This window comes from Amphiprion ocellaris, chromosome 9 (genome assembly GCF_022539595.1).
Source record: "Amphiprion ocellaris isolate individual 3 ecotype Okinawa chromosome 9, ASM2253959v1, whole genome shotgun sequence".
In the NCBI taxonomy this organism is placed as follows: domain Eukaryota; kingdom Metazoa; phylum Chordata; class Actinopteri; family Pomacentridae; genus Amphiprion; species Amphiprion ocellaris.
This window is the reverse complement of record NC_072774.1, coordinates 23,087,677-23,103,792: the sequence shown is the minus strand read 5'-3', so window position 1 is coordinate 23,103,792 and position 16,116 is coordinate 23,087,677. Positions and strand designations below refer to the sequence as shown.

Below are 16,116 nucleotides of genomic sequence, written 5' to 3'. Positions count from 1 at the left end.
TGAATTAAAGCTTTAACCGGTTCTATCAGGACGTTTGAGTCCTGAGATCTGACTGCAGGAGTTTGTTCTCATCTCACCTGTTTCCTAGCAGCAAATCCTGCAGAGATCATTTGACATCATCATCACCTTCATCATCGTCATCATCACTGTCTTCTTCATCATCATCATCATCATCATCATCACCTTGATCATTGTCATCATCACTGTCTTCATCATCATCACCACCTTCATCATCACCTCCATCACTTTCATAATCATCATCGTCATCATCGTCGTCATCATCACCTTCATCCTCCTCCTCTTAGTGAGTATTACTAATTTTAGCTCGTTTCCAGATGAACTGGTTAACTGGTCACCAGTCTCACTGGAGACTGATCAAGAAGCTGATTTAATTTAAAACCAGTTTGATAAAACAAGCAAATAAATAAAACAACTTGTAGTTATTGTTTTTTATTATCACTGATCAATAAAATGATTTGCAGCAGTTCTGATCACTGATTAACTGATTAAAGCTGTTTTCAGCTGCAGAGTGTGAACATTTCTATCATATATGACAACAAATGAAAAGTCTCTGATGAACTATAGGTTAAATGTTAGAAATTAAAAACTACATTAAAGGAAATTGTGTTTATCTCTTCTGAAATATTTTCAAATAACAGTTTAGCAGAAGTTTTACAACCAAGAAATTAATCAATAAATGAATGAAATTAATCAATAGTTTGATCAAAAACCAAAAACTTTTAACAGAAATAAAATTTCACCTTCATTCTAATAAGAAAGTAACTAGTTTCCTTTTATGGTATTTCCTGGATCTTTTCCTGCCCTCTGACTCCGCCCTCTGACTCACCTGTCCACTCAGGTGTCCTCGGAGCCTCAGAGCTCGCCTTCCTGACAGAGCCCAATGATGTCATAGCGGTGCGGGACCGCCCCCTGATGCTGGACTGCCAGGTGGAGGGGGAGGGACCTATCTCTATCACCTGGAGACGGAACGGCATCCCCGTGGCGACGGGTGACAGGGCAATGGTGCTCGGCAACGGCACGCTGCTCATCAGAAACTTCTCCAAGAGACGAGAGAGCAACGAGACAGACGCTGGCGAGTACGACTGCGCTGCCCAGAACCGCTACGGCATGTTGATCAGCCGCAAGGCACGCGTGCAGCTGGCATGTAAGGAACAACATACATGGAATACACAACTAATATACATGGAACATGCAACAAAAATACAGCAAATGTTAATTAAACATACATGATACATTCACCTAACATACAGTGAACATGCAACAAATATACAACAAACATACAGGTAATGTACATGAAACATACAACTAGCATACAACAAACACAATTAATATTCATGAAACATAAAACTAACATACAGCAAACATACATCTAACATACAGTAAACATACATCTAACATACATGGAACATACAATTAACATGTAAACATGCAACTAACATACAGTAAACATACAACTAGCACACAACAAACATACAATTACAATACATGAAACATGCAAGTAACATAGAGCAAACACACAACTAACATACATGGAACATAAAACAAACATACAGTAAACATACAACTAACATACATGGAACATATATCAAGTAAAAGTGACAAATACAACAAAGACACATGTAACATGTTGTGACTGCCTCCCCAGCCCTCCCTAAGTTCCTGTCTCACCCTGAGTCTGTGGCGGTGGACGAAGGGGGCGTGGCCAGACTCACCTGTCAGGTAAATGGGATTCCAGAGGCCAAAATCGCGTGGCAGAGAGACCGCCGCCCACTGAGCACCGCAGATCCCAGGTATGTTCCAGATGTGCTAAAACACGTGTGATGAAGACATTCAGTCCACTAAGTGCTGTTTTAACATGTTATTACTGTGTAGCTGATGTGTGTTTAACATGTAATTAGTACCAATTTTACATTTAACTTAACATGTGTTTAATGTGACCACGAATTAGTAGAAAAAGCTCCTGGTTCTTTCACCCAGCCCTCCTTGGGCTTCATCTGAGCTGTACTTCACCTCAGACCTTAGCATGTATTTGTCATGTTCAGGTACACGCTGTTGCCGAACGGAGTCCTGCAGATCACTGGAGTCCGTCGCACTGACAGCGGTTTGTTTCGCTGCGTTGCTTCAAATATCGCCAACACTCGCTACAGCCACGAGGCCCAGCTGTCCGTCACAGGTAAGACAAAACTGAAGGCAAAGAAAGTTAACCTGAGGGACCAGACAGAGGGCAAAGAACCTGAGACACCAAACTGAAGGTAAATTCAGTGTCAGGTTGGAGACGGCAGGTTCATCTGTCGACCCTCCTGAAGGTCTCTGAGGTTCTGGAGGTCTCTAAAGTTCTGGGGGTCTCTAAGGTTCTGGATGTCTTTGAGGTTCTGAAGTTCTTTGAAGTTCTGCAGGTCTCTGTGTTTATCAGGTTCTCTGGTTCTGATCCAGTTGCAGGTTCCAGGATCTACCAGGAACCCGTCATCCTGTCGGGGCCCCAGAACCTGACCATCAACGTCCACCAGACTGCCATCTTGGAGTGCATCGCCACGGGCAACCCCCGGCCCATCGTGTCCTGGAGTCGCCTCGGTAACAGACAGACCAATCACCTTCGAGTTATCAAATCGGTGATCGATCAGATGTATTGATGATCTGTCCGTGTCCCTGTAGATGGACGTTCCATTGGCGTGGAGGGGATCCAGGTTCTGGGAACGGGGAACCTGATGATCTCAGACGCCACTCTGCAGCACTCAGGTGTTTACGTGTGTTCAGCCAATCGGCCGGGCAGCAGATCCAGGAGGACAGCGCTCGGACGCCTCGTGGTCCAAGGTAAAGTGTTAGGCTCATGTGGTTCTGGATCTTCTGCAGGTTTTTCTGTTCTCTGAAATCAAACATTTGAATTCACGTGTTTAAATCTTCTGTCAGCATCTCTGCAGGTAGAAAATGTGTTTTTCCGTCCATGCAGTTTGACTTTGTTTTTTATCTGAAATCTGCAACAGAGACTTAAGTTAAATGAAAGTTTACTGAAGTTCAAACACTGTTAAACTTTATTCCAAAAGCTCTAAAATAAAGTGTTTCAGCAGCTTCTTTAACACCTTTCCCCATCCTCAGCACAAACGATTCTGTTAAACATCTGCATTATGTGGAGACAGAAAACATCAAAAACAAAACACAAAATGAGAAAAACATGACACAAAAGAGACAAACTGCCAGTCTGTAGAGGCTGCAAACATGGAAATTGTTAAATATATATTCATATAGTGTGAGGAGACAACATTAGGTCCAGAGTTTAAACATCTGAGGAAACATGGTGGACGCGAGGGTTCTAGGTTTTTACATTTTAGTAAAGCAAATAATCATTTCAGTTTTTTTTCTAATTTGTATCACTCTGTGTGGAACCCACAGTGAGGAAAAATGAAAGTTTCTAAGTTAATAAATGAAGTTGCTTCAATTAGATTTTCTTCTCTTTTGTGTTTTTGTTCTTGCAGCAGCTTTTAGGAAATTAATTCATTCAACAACCCTCTGTCGAAACGTTTTTATTTTTGAACTGGTGTTGGACACGAGATTTATTTCCTGAAAACAAAAGTTTAAATTTCACACAGTTTTAAGTTGATGCAGCTTTATCAAATCAATCGTCAGCTTAAAGTCTGAGGCCTAAAACTTTGATGTGAATCAGTAAATTAGATTTTCATCTCGCAGCTGTGAGTTTAATAAACAGAAATCTGGATCATTTTTTACAGGGTAAAAGCAGAAAGACGCAGCAAAACACAAGTTTTAAAACTGACCAGACACTGAACAGCTTTAAATCTGATGTGTGTGTGTTAAAAAAAAAGTGTAATTTTACAGTGAGTGCTGTAATAGAACAAATTACTATTCATGAAAACAGATTTTTTTATGAAGAAATTAAAGTTTAAAGCTGTTAAATGTTAATTTTCAGTTCTGTCATTGTGACAAACTGGCACCAGCAGTCAGAACAAAATCTGTTTTCTGATGTTTATAGGGTTAAAATGTTGTAGAATGTGAGCAAAAGTCTCAGTTAAAATTTTCCAGAAACAGACAGAAACAAAACTGTAGGTTTGTGAAAGCTGCGGACGAGAAGATTCGTGGATCAGAGAAATGTTTTATATATTAATACAATTACCAAAAGTGCAAGAAAAGAAATAAAACACCTTCAAAATATCTGAAAATTAGGGATAAAATAATATCTGCTACTTAATGAATTCACAGTTTCTGCCTTTAAACAACATGTTTAGATGTTTACATAATTATTAGATGGTGTAAACATGATGTAAACAACATCGGGAGAGATGGAGGTATGCCCTGAAAAGAGAGGAATGGAGGTTACAGCAAGACAGAATCCATGTGTGTGAATGAGAGAGACCCAAGTGTAAGGGTGAGGCTACAGAGAGTAGAGATAGAGCAGGTGGAGGATTTGAGGTACTAAGGATCGACAGTCCAGAGCAATGGAGAGAGAGTGGAAAAGAGGTGAAGAAGCAAGCAGGTTGGAACAGGCGGAGAAAAGTGTCAGGTGTGATTTGATTAAGAGTATCAACAAGAATGAAAGGAAAGGTGTAGAAAAAGGTGGAGAGACCAGTGATGTTATATGGTTTAGAGACACTGAGGAAAAGACAGGAGGCAGAACTGGAGGTAGCAGAGACTAAAATGTTGAGGTTCTCTTTGGGAGTGACCAGGATGGATCGGATCAGGAGTGAGGACATCAGAGGGACAGCACATGTTAGATGTTTTGGAGATAAAACCAGAGAGGCCAGACTGAGATGGTTTGGACATGTACAGAGGAGGGATAGTGAATGTATCAGTAGAAGGATGCTGAGGTTTGAACTACCAGGCAGGAGGCCTAGAGGAGGACCAAAGAGGAGGTTTATGGATGTAGTGAAAGAGGACATGGATGGAGAGGATGTAGAAGCTAGAGGGAAGCAGATGATTCGCTGTGGTGATCCTGAAGGGAAAAGCCAAAAGGAGAAGAAGAAGAAGAAACATGATGTAAACAACATGTTTACCTGTTGTAAACATGTTGTTGACATCGGCTGTGGTGGTTCAGGGTGCGCTTGTTTCGCTCAGCTGCAGCTCAGACAGTGGGAGGAGGAGGGGATGGGTCAGAGGTCAGCATCTCTTTGTCTGTCTGTGTGTGTCTTTGTGAGAGCTTCATTATAATGTGTATTAGCATGAGAAGAGTCGCACTTCACAATGAGGACTTTATTCACCCTGAACGCCGTCTGTCAGGAGCCCGGTCAGCCTTAATTCAGTTCTCAGGGTTTAATTTAAACAGACAAATATTCAGGAAGGTTTTAATATGCAGACAGTGAAACTAATCCATTCAAGCTGAATTCAGTCCTGAATGTTGACCAGTTCATACAAAATAAAAACCTTCCTCACAGCCATCTGTATCTGCAGTAACTTCATCAATGATCAAAGTTTTACCTTCATAATATGAATATTTACAGACTTACAGGTCATTGAAGTACATAGATGTGGTTTCAGATTTATCCCTTTATAATGGACTTTTTCCTTCATTTCTGAGCCTCAGAGCTTCATCAGTACAGCAGAGAGACACATTTCAGGATGAAAAACACATTAGAGTTGTGGTAAAAACTGACACCACATCAGTTTTGCATCCATCGAGGTGTCACAGTCTAAACACTACATCTGGTTTTGTTTATATTTTCTATAACCAACTGTGAGCATCAGTATTAAATAGAAATATTGTTCAACAGAGTGAATCTTGTCTATAGATGATTCTGGTATGTTCTGTGTTAAAATGATCCTTTCGTTGTCTAGAACTTGTTCTAACAAACCTCCTATCGCACATACTGATATGAGCCTTGAAAGTTTACCCAGAATGCCCTTTTTAAAGTTTTCTCTGGTGAATTATCAGAAACCAGAAGCACATCCAGGGAACCATCGATTGTTTCTTTGACTCTGTGAATAAAGTGTTCAAACTATGATACATCCCATAGTAGTGATGCTCAAAGTTGGCTGTAGAGAATAACAGATACCAGATATAGTGTGTGTGTGTGTGTGTGTGTGTGTGTGTGTGTGTGTGTGTGTGTGTGTGTGTGTGTGTGTGTGTGTGTGTGTGTGTGTGTGTGTGTGTGTGTGTGTGTGTGTGTGTGTGTGTGTGTGTGTGTGTGTGTGTGTGTGTTTTGCTCTTCAGTATTAAACCATTTCTCTGATGACCCCCACCCCACCCCCATCTTAACCTCTGACCCTCCCCTCTTCAGTCAGAGTGGAGGAGGGGCGGGGCTTCCAGAGGTCATGTGGGGTGATGGAGTGTTTCTATGGTGTCTGTGTCGCCGTGGAGACGGAGGCGAGACAGCACCTGTCTGTCTACTGGGGGGGTCAGAGGTCAATGACGAGTTCAAGTTCAAGAGTTTCACACGCAGATTATTAGTGACGGAAACTTTATTGAAACAGAACAAACAGAGGCAGAGAAACATTAAAAAGACTGAAATTATCAATAAATATAAAACTTTATTAAACTGAAATGACTACAAAGACTAAAAACATCAAAAATAATTATAGTAACCACTAGATTTACTGATTATGGAGTGATGTCTGTGTAGTTTCTCATTCATCCAGGTCATGGTTATCCAAAGTTGTTTAAAACAATCCAACTGGACTTTAAGAAGGTTCCTTGAAGACGTTTCACAGATGATTATGGAGTGATGGCAGTGTTATTTATAGAAGAGATAAACAAAACATAAAACATGGGTGAGTTTAAACAGCTCAATGAAATTATCTCATCTGTATGAAACAGAGACATTTAATTCAAAAGACTAAAATGATTCTTAGTAATTATAGTAAAAATAAAATGACCAGCACCCAATAATATCCGACTTAATTTAGAAAATATTACTAAAATATGAAACCGAGTCTCTGTGAAATCTGAACTTTGTCTATTTGACACCTAAAGTCTGAAACATTAAACCTGAAATAATGAAACGTCTGCTTCAGGGTCACAGTCAGAGTTGGAAATCTGACACTGATTCAGTTCAGTTTACCCATTGACACAAAGTGAATCAGTTTCTTTTCTGTGAGGTTCTGCTGCCCTCTGCTGGACGCTGCTAGGAAACCCACCTGAACCCACAGTACGGGTTAGTGGCAGTTAGTGGTAGTTAGTGGCAGTTAGTGGTAGTAGTTAGTAGTGTCCTCAGACCTGGAGGCTGCACCTATAGAGCCTTTATTCTAGACAGCGCCACCTACTGCTATGGATGATCAGTACAGTGCTCCATTTACAGTTTGAAAGGTTGATTACACTCATAATATTCTTAGAATTTTAAAGGTTTATTCCACCCCAAATACTACTTATTTCAATAGTAATAACTTGGTCACTAAAATGTGCATTTGAACAAACCGTAGCGACAGACAGTGATCAGTTCAATGGGATTCTATCATGTGATGAATGATTAATTCATATTTGGCTGTAGTTAATTATCATCATCTGGAGCCCAAATCTCACTTTGACTCAATGAAACAAATCAGACAGCTCAGAGTTAGTTTTACAGCAGCTTTCATTATATAAAACTGGCTGTTTGCAGGTTTAATGGTGAGTTCAGACAGTTTGTTTCTCACAATTTGGCAGGTTGGCAAGAGCTTTACTGTGCAAATGAAGACATAGGAACTGTTTTTATGGTTTGACAAATAAAATTTTATTCACATTCAGTACTCAAACTGTGACTGATGGCTTTAACTTCAGGCTCTATAAGTTCAGCCTCCAGTTCGCAGACACTAAACTCCCATGTTGTTTCACCTTCTGAACTTTTATACTACAGGATTCAGGATTTTCTATCTTTGCCAAAATAGCATCAATTCATTTAATTTTGATGTATTTTGTACAACAGCAACATTTCAACTGTGAAACTCACATAATCACAACTTTACTGAAAAATAGATTCTTTTATGTGAATCCTCTGCAGATTTTCTGACTTTAGTGAGAAACTTTTAGACTTTTCTTTCTACCAACATCTCGTTCATACAGACAGAAGCTGCAGACTTTTAATCTGAGTTTGTTGTTTAATTGATGACAGTGAAACAATAAAGAAAATGAATGATTTAGTGTAACGTGGTGAATCACAGAGAAACTGGTCCAAATATTCAAATTTGTGCAGGTTTCCTACAATAGCACATTTATTGAACCTGTTGTTGTGAAGTCACTGATCAGTTCTTCTGGTTATATCCAATAATTATACCATCAGCTTTACTACATTGAATCTATTTTAACTGTAGTTCATTGTCAGGAAGTTTTCAACACATAAAGGAGTAATGAGTACTGTTCCTGCTGCAGCTCCACTCCTCATAGGAAAAATGAACATTATTGTGTAAAAGCTGCATTCAGCCTCAACTTAAAAAACATCAAATTCTACTTCAAGCTGCAGTTTGAATAACAGCCTTCAGGGCCTTGTGCAGATCACACAGAATAAAGTTCAGAATCATGCTGCACTTTGAATCTTTTGAATAGAAATAAAAGGTTTTCTGACATTGACCTTCATTTCTGCAGCTCCTCCAGAGTTCGTCCAGTGGCCGCAGTCCGTCTCCAGACCAGCAGGGGGCAGCGCCGTCTTCAGCTGCACGGCGTCTGGAGCCCCCGAACCGCATCTCATCTGGCTGAAGAACGGCAAGCTGCTGACGCCGACAGGAAACGTCAAGCTGACCAACGGCAACACGTAAGACAAACTAACCGATCGATTAACCGACCGATAGATTAATCGACTGATACGTTAACCGACTGATTGATTAATTGATCGATTGACCTCCCAGACTGTATTTATGCAGCTCAAACAGCTGTATTACGTCAGAGATTTAATTCTGATGCAAGTCGTTTCCATGGTGATGACCTCTATCTGTACACCCCTCCCTTGCAGGACGCTGGCCATCACCCGCATCACTGCCGAGGACGAGGCCATCTACCAGTGCATTGCCGAGAACAGCGCTGGGACCAACCAAGCCAGCGCCCGCCTCGCCATCAGCCAGGGGGCGGAGCTTCCCGAGGCCCCCGCCGGGCTCCAGGCCACCGTCCTCAGCACCACCAGCCTGCAGCTCACCTGGGAGCAGCCGAGCGAACACGCCAGCCAGCACATCATCGGATACGTCCTGCACATCAGGAGGCTGGGAGGTGGGATTAAACCTGGGATTAAATCTAGCATTAAACATGACATTAAACCTGGGATTAAACACAAAGTTAAACCAGCAACCGTCTGACCTGTTTAACCTGTGTGACATCCTTAGAGCCGGACAACGCTGAGCTGCAGGAGGCCGTCAGTAAAACCACCTTCAGACACGAGTTCAACAACCTGGAAGCTGCCACCACCTACTCCATCTACCTGAAGGCCTACTCTGCTCTGGGAGGCAGCCAGCAGTCCAACAGCATCACGGCCACCACGCTGGGGGGCGGTAGGTCACCTGACGCTTCACCTGAGTCTGTATATTGATAAATAATGCAATCAGCAGCTGTCGGCCTCCAGTTAGAAACACTGTTTTAGTTCTCCTTTCACCTCAGTGGAATGTTGTTGGAAATGAAACAGATCATAAGAACATTCTGTGAACATTAGATTAGAACGTTGTTACAACTTGTATGTGATGTGGATGCAGTAAGCTCTCCTGACCACCAGAGGGGGCTCTTGTGGCAGAAAACAGATTCCCCTTTAAAGATGGAGGTCTAAAGATGTTTCTCTCTGCTCCTCCCACAGTTCCCAGTCCTCCCAGTTTCTTCACCAAGGTCCTGAACCAGACAGCCATGCAGGTGTACTGGGAGCTGCCCAGTAAGGCGGGCAAACTGGAGGGCTTCAGACTGGAGTACCGAGGGGTCTCCAACCCCGACATCCAGGGACAGGACATCTTCCCAGGACACATCAACACACACACCATCTCACACCTGGGTCAGAATAACACAAGAACAACACAACACAAACCAGTATTTCTAGTATAAACTGGTATTTCTGGTATAAACTGGTATTTCCAGTGACTCTGATCATCATTGAACTGGTGATAATCTAAATGTTCTCCTGCAGAACCGGCGGCTGTTTATGAGATCCAGCTGGTGGCATTCAACGGGAATGGAGACAGTCCATCCACCCGCCGCCTGGTGTCTCTGGCAGAGGGAGGAAACCCTGGAGCAGGTAGGAGCCCGACCCTTCCTCAGAACCAGTAGAGCCAGTAGGACCAGTAGAGCCAGTAGGACCAATAGAGCCAGTAGGAGCAGTAGAGCCAGTAGGACCAATAGCACCAATAGAGCCAGTAGGACCAGTAGAGCCAGTAGGACCAATAGCACCAATAGAGCCAGTAGGAGCAGTAGACCCAGCAGAGCCAGTAGAGCCAATAGGACCAGTCTAACCTGCTGTGTCTCCCCCAGCTGGTCAGAGCTGTAACTGCGCCCAGTCTGATGGATCCATGTCGACTCTGCTGGTCGGGATCCACAGCGGCATCGCCTGCATCCTCTGCTGCCTGCTGCTGCTGCTGCTGGGATACCGACGCAGGTAGACCTTCATCACCATCATCATCATCATCATGATCATCATCATCTTCATCTTCACTGTCATCACCTTCTTCATCTTCATTACCACCACCATCATCATCATCATTATCAAAATCATCTTCTTCTTCACTTTCATCATGAACACCACCATCATCTTCTTCTTCTTCTTCACTTTCATCATGAACACCACCATCATCATCATCACCACCATCATCTTCATCTTCACCGTCATCACCTTCTTCATCTCCATCTTCATCACCACCACCATCATCATCATTATCATCATCTTCTTCTTCACCTTCATCATCAACACCACCATCACCATCGTTATCATCATCATCATGACTGTCATCTTTACCTTCATCACCATCACTGATATCTTCATCACCCTGATCATCTTCCTCATCCTCAACTGCCTGCTCTTCATTCGGTGAGGACATCATCCTCTTCATCATCATTGCTCTGTTTTCTATTCAGTCTTTTCTGCAGGAAAGCAGCGAGCTGGGAGACTCCGCCCACCCTGAACGGTGTCAGAGGTCCTAAACCTGAGGGCATCGAGCTTAGCCAGGTAAGTCAGTGATCCAGGTGATCCATTTTATCATGTTTTGTCCATTTGACGCTCTAAATCAAAAACCTTTATCTGAACCACGTCAACAGTCTGAGTAACTATAGTAACCTGCAGCCTCCCTCTGATGGAAACACACCTGAGCTGATGATGTAGCTAACCTGTCAGTTTATCAATAACCATTCCCCCTCTGCTCCGCCCACAGAGGGCTGACTCCGCCCCTCCTCCAGTGATGCTCATGGTAGAACCGACTCCACCTGTCCAGATCGGCTCAGGCACAGGATAAACTCCGCCTCCTCCCCACCTGACCCCCACCCCACCCCACCCCCCTCCAGCCGGCATTGCCTCCTGTCATCCTGACAGCCTTTAGATGATGATGATGATGATGATGATGTTTGTCTGAGGAGCGTCCAGTGAGCATCGGATCCCACAGAGAACCAAAACCTTCCAACACCAAACTAACCAGAACCAGCTCAGATGTCCGCCTACTTCAACACCAATTCATGATGATGTCAGACTGAAACCAAAGCTACTGATCCAACATTTTAAACTGAACTGGCTGCGGTTGGTCACATGACCGTGGCAGTTGGTCTCATAACTTGCTCCCTGTGGGATCAGATGCTGACGTTGTTGCGTCCTGGTTGCCTCCTGTTGAAACCAAAATATTTTTTCTTCATTTTGGGCTAATTTTTGATTTAGTCACCAATGGTGCCGAGTTTACGCAGACGATGAGGCCTTTAGCCGGTCTGACCAGAGTCGGGTCTTCAGAGGATACACCTGGACAGGTGGTTCACCTGAGCGTCGGTCCTCTGAGGCCCAAAGCCAAAGGGAAAGATTATTTCTCTGGTCAGCCGGTGACTGTGGAGGGTGTTACCACTCCTCCGCTCTGCTTTAGCCTTTCAGTGTTTGTCCGTCTCACCGAGTTCGCCTCAGATCAGGAAGGAAGTTCAGGAGGTTGACTGTCGGCTGGATGTCCCCCCTCCACCCCCAATTCCCCTCCCCCTGACTCCTCCCCCAAACTCTTACCTCCAAAGAGAGCTACCTCTGGCTCGACGCCAAACACCCGAGTTACAGGCGGATGTTAGCCTCCTGTCCTGCTGCTGGTCAAGCTAACCTACCTCAAAACCAAAAGCTCCTTGCGGAGCCAGTTGCCATGTTTCTACCAGTTTGTCCCTTTACTGAAGTCCGACCGTCACCTGGAAACCTCTGAACGTCCTCCAGCGATGGATCTGTCCATAGAGAAGCTAATGAAGACAAAGTATCCCACCTAACATTAAGCTTTTAACTGACTTCTCCTGACTTTCTCCAGAGCTGCTTCAGGTCCCCAAAAGCTTAAAAATCTGATAAATATCAAAACTAAAGGTCCAACAACCTTCTGCAGGTGGACCAAAGACCTTCAACAGTCAGAAAACCTCCATCAGATCTTCTTCTCTGCAGCAGAAAACCAATAGTCAATTTTTTGGTCTCATATTTTAGCTTTTAATGTCCGGAAACTTTCAAAGTCCCTATAACCTCCACGTTATGACCCACACAGTCTGAAGAATCTCATCTCCAGAGTCAGTGTTCTTGGTCTACAGATTGACCTTCTACACTCCAGAAATTTGTCCCAGGACCTTCACAATATCCCATTTTAATTGTCACAGTTTAAGGTCCACCAGCCACTGCCTGCAATAATAATAATAATACCTTTAATTTATAATGCACTTTACTTATAAAATCTCAGTGCTACAATACATTTAAAAGAAACATTTTAGAAACAGTAGTAATATGTTAAAGCTTAAATAAGAATGTCTTTAGCCCTTTCTTGCCTGCAGATCTGAGCTTTTACCTTCTAAGAACTCTTCAGTAAATCATCTCTTCTTTCTTCAGTAAATCTGTCGGCCTGGTATTCTGTTCCTTCAGGTCTTTAGACACCTGATCAGCTTCAGGTGTGAAACTGTGGCTCCTGTTAGCACCTACAGAAGATAACCAGCCACAGTCTGTTTAGGTCCTGAAGCCCACTGGAGAACTGAACATTCACCTGCAGAGGAGTTAAAGGTGTCTGATGTGTTGAAGGATGTTCGTCATGGAGACACCTCCTCCGCTGCAGACGTTTCACCTCCACCTGAGGAGTCCAGTCATCAAACACTCGACACCTGAGAGACAAACAGGTGAAACAGGAAAGTTTGGACACTGATGTCTCAGTTGGGACGTTCTGGCCCTTTTCTGAGTGTGTGTAAAAGTTTTGATGTTTTATTTTGGCGAAGGCGGCCACTTCCTGTGGTCCTGTCAGCCATGTTCGAACTGACCTCTCATGTCTTATATATATGAAATGATTCCAGTAGTGAAGAGCACACATAGTCTGTAGAGTTTCAGCCAAATATCCTTTAAAAAACAAGCTGAACGTTGCCCAAAGAAAGAATGACAGTTTCCTCCATTTGTTTTCACTCTGCGTCGAAGAACAAACCAACCAAAAGATTTACTCGCGCCACAGTTTATATTTCAGATTAAAACTTTGGAAAATGGAGAAGTGAAAATATATTTTCATAGATAATAAACACAAGGATGAGTTTAACCAAATAATGACAGAAACTCGTTTTACCAAAAGCTCAGCAGTGATTCTCTAATATGATGTTTGTATTTAGAGTGGTTGAATGTCTTTACAGTCTGCCGAGCGACTCACCAACCTGCCGACCCCGAGGACCTGTAAAACTCCGCAAATGTGATTTAAACATTTATTTTTCTGATTTAGTCTCATCAAGTCTGTTGGGTCTCAAGTCCTACCATTAACTAGATTCATGAAGTCTGAATTTATTCATCCAAACTTTAACATAAATCTGATTAGAAAAACAAACTCAGCTTCAAAGTTCAAACTCTGTTCATGGATGAGTTTAACTCGGCTTGACTCGTTCATTATTCTGCAGCAGTGTGACTCGATATAACTAGTCCTACTGAGCAAGACTCATAAACTCATGTTTAATTTTATCAGTTACCTCATTTTCTTAGATTCATGAGCCATGTTGACTTTCAAATTAGTTTCAGATCCATGACCAAGTCACGTTGAGTCGTACCAACTCATGTCACACTGAATATAGTTAGATATAGTTAGGTTTATGCTGAAACATACACAATGAGTCTCGTGCAGTTATGTCAAGTCACGTCAGTGAGACTCAGGTCAAGTTACATTGAAACATCAAATCACATTTAGTCTCATCAAGTCTGATTTGAAACCATATTGAGTCTCAAGTCACATAGTCTGACAGAGTCTGATCAGATCACATCGAGTCTTTCAAGCCGCCTCATCCTTTCTGTTGTCCTAAGGGTCCAAGGTTGAAGGTCCGAGTCGGTCGGAGCGACTCGCTGCCTTTGTCTCGGTTCAGCACCATGTCGAGAACAAACTGAAGCGTTTATTGACGTGTTGATGATAAATTTGGCTGTTCTTTTTCTAGAACTTTCTTCTTTCAGTTCAGTGTTATTTTTCCATCACTGCCGTCGGTGGTGAAAAGGAAACTGCCAAAATGAAGACCTCTTAAATTTTTATTATTATTGCTAATAATATTATAATTATTCCCAATTGATCCCATTTTTTCCCTCCCTGTTTTATATTGTTTGATTTTTTCCTGATTCTTTCTGTTTGTAGTTGAATGATGTGAAAATGTTTCTAGAATTTGATAAAAGTTGTTTTCAGCTGAAGGTTGATCCTCTGATTAAACTCGTTGTCAGGTTTAATTTCGACTTTTTAGCCATATTCAACAATAAGCCATATTTAATATTAAGCAATATTTAACAATAAGCAATATTTAATAATAAGCCGTATTCAACAATAAACTGTTTAATAAGCCATTTTTTTATAATAAGCCATATTCAACAATAAGCCATATTCAACAATAAGCCATATTCAACAATGAGTCATATTCAACAGTAAGCCATATTCAACAATAATCCATACTCAGCAATAAGCCATATTCAACAATAAGCCATATTCAACAATAAGTCATATTCAACAATAAGCCATATTCAATAATGTCATATTCAATAATAATCCATATTCAACAATAAGCCATATTCAACAATGAGTCATATTCAACAATAAGTCATATTCAATAATAATCCATATTCAACAATAATCCATATTCAATAAATCATATTCAGTAATAATCCATATTCAACAATAAGCCATATTCAATAATAAGTCATATTCAATAATAATCCATATTCAACAATAAGCCATATTCAATAATGTCATATTCAATAATAATCCATATTCAACAATAAGCCATATTCAACGAGTCATATTCAGCAATAAGCCATATTTAACAGTAAGCCATATATGTGATTTGAAAGCCATACTGTTGTTTTCTCTAAAAACTGATTATTTTAGTGTTAGTTTAAACTCAGACTACCTCCTGCTGTCGACACGCGTTAGAAACTAAAATGTAGAGATGTTAGAGACTGAAGGCTAGAACCAATGAGAAAAGTGATGCTTTAATGTTACCGATTTCTTTTCTCTTAAAACATGTTACTTTTAATAATAATGTGTCATGAAGATAAAAGCACCCAAAGCTTTAAACTCTTTTTAAACAGAACAGATGGAAGACAGAAGAGAAACGTTGAAGGTTTGATCTAAAACCAGATTTACTCCTGAACTATTAAACAAAATTTGTATTAAGTTTGTTTGGAACTATCCTGAATGTGTCGTCTGTTTTTCAGGTTTGACTCTCTGTGTTTTAAAGATGATCTTTTGAAATTATGTTTCTATTGCCATCTGAAAGAAAATAGTTCTGTCTGTTCTAATTTCTGCTATTTAGACACATAAAAACCAAATAAAACAAATTTGAAGTAGAAATCAAGTTTCCATTTGTCTGTTTTGAAAGACAGTGACTGATGAGCGACTTGATGTTTGTCAGATTTTTTGTTTCACACCTGCAGCTAAAAACAAATGATTATTAAATGATTATTAAAGGACTTTCGGTTGGCCTCAAGGAAGTTCTGGCAAACTGTTCGACGCCTCAGGAAGGGGAGGCAGGGCTTTTTCTCAGGCTGTGTACAGTCGGGGTGGAGAACTGTGGACCCGTACTGG

The 16,116-nt window shown here is 41.6% G+C and overlaps 1 protein-coding gene across 1 annotated transcript; it reads left to right on the top strand.

The window, feature by feature from the left end:
- LOC111588002 (immunoglobulin superfamily DCC subclass member 3-like) lies at positions 1-15,860 on the top strand. Its single transcript, XM_035942870.2, has 14 exons — positions 1-304; positions 860-1,165; positions 1,667-1,811; positions 2,064-2,194; positions 2,455-2,592; positions 2,674-2,832; positions 8,519-8,684; positions 8,883-9,133; positions 9,247-9,411; positions 9,708-9,896; positions 10,029-10,136; positions 10,370-10,493; positions 10,970-11,060; positions 11,263-15,860. Exons 2-14 carry the CDS (start codon positions 934-936, stop codon positions 11,341-11,343), a joined length of 1,980 nt encoding a protein of 659 aa, XP_035798763.1. The 5' UTR covers positions 1-304; positions 860-933; the 3' UTR covers positions 11,344-15,860.
- Positions 15,861-16,116: the final 256 nt, after the last annotated feature.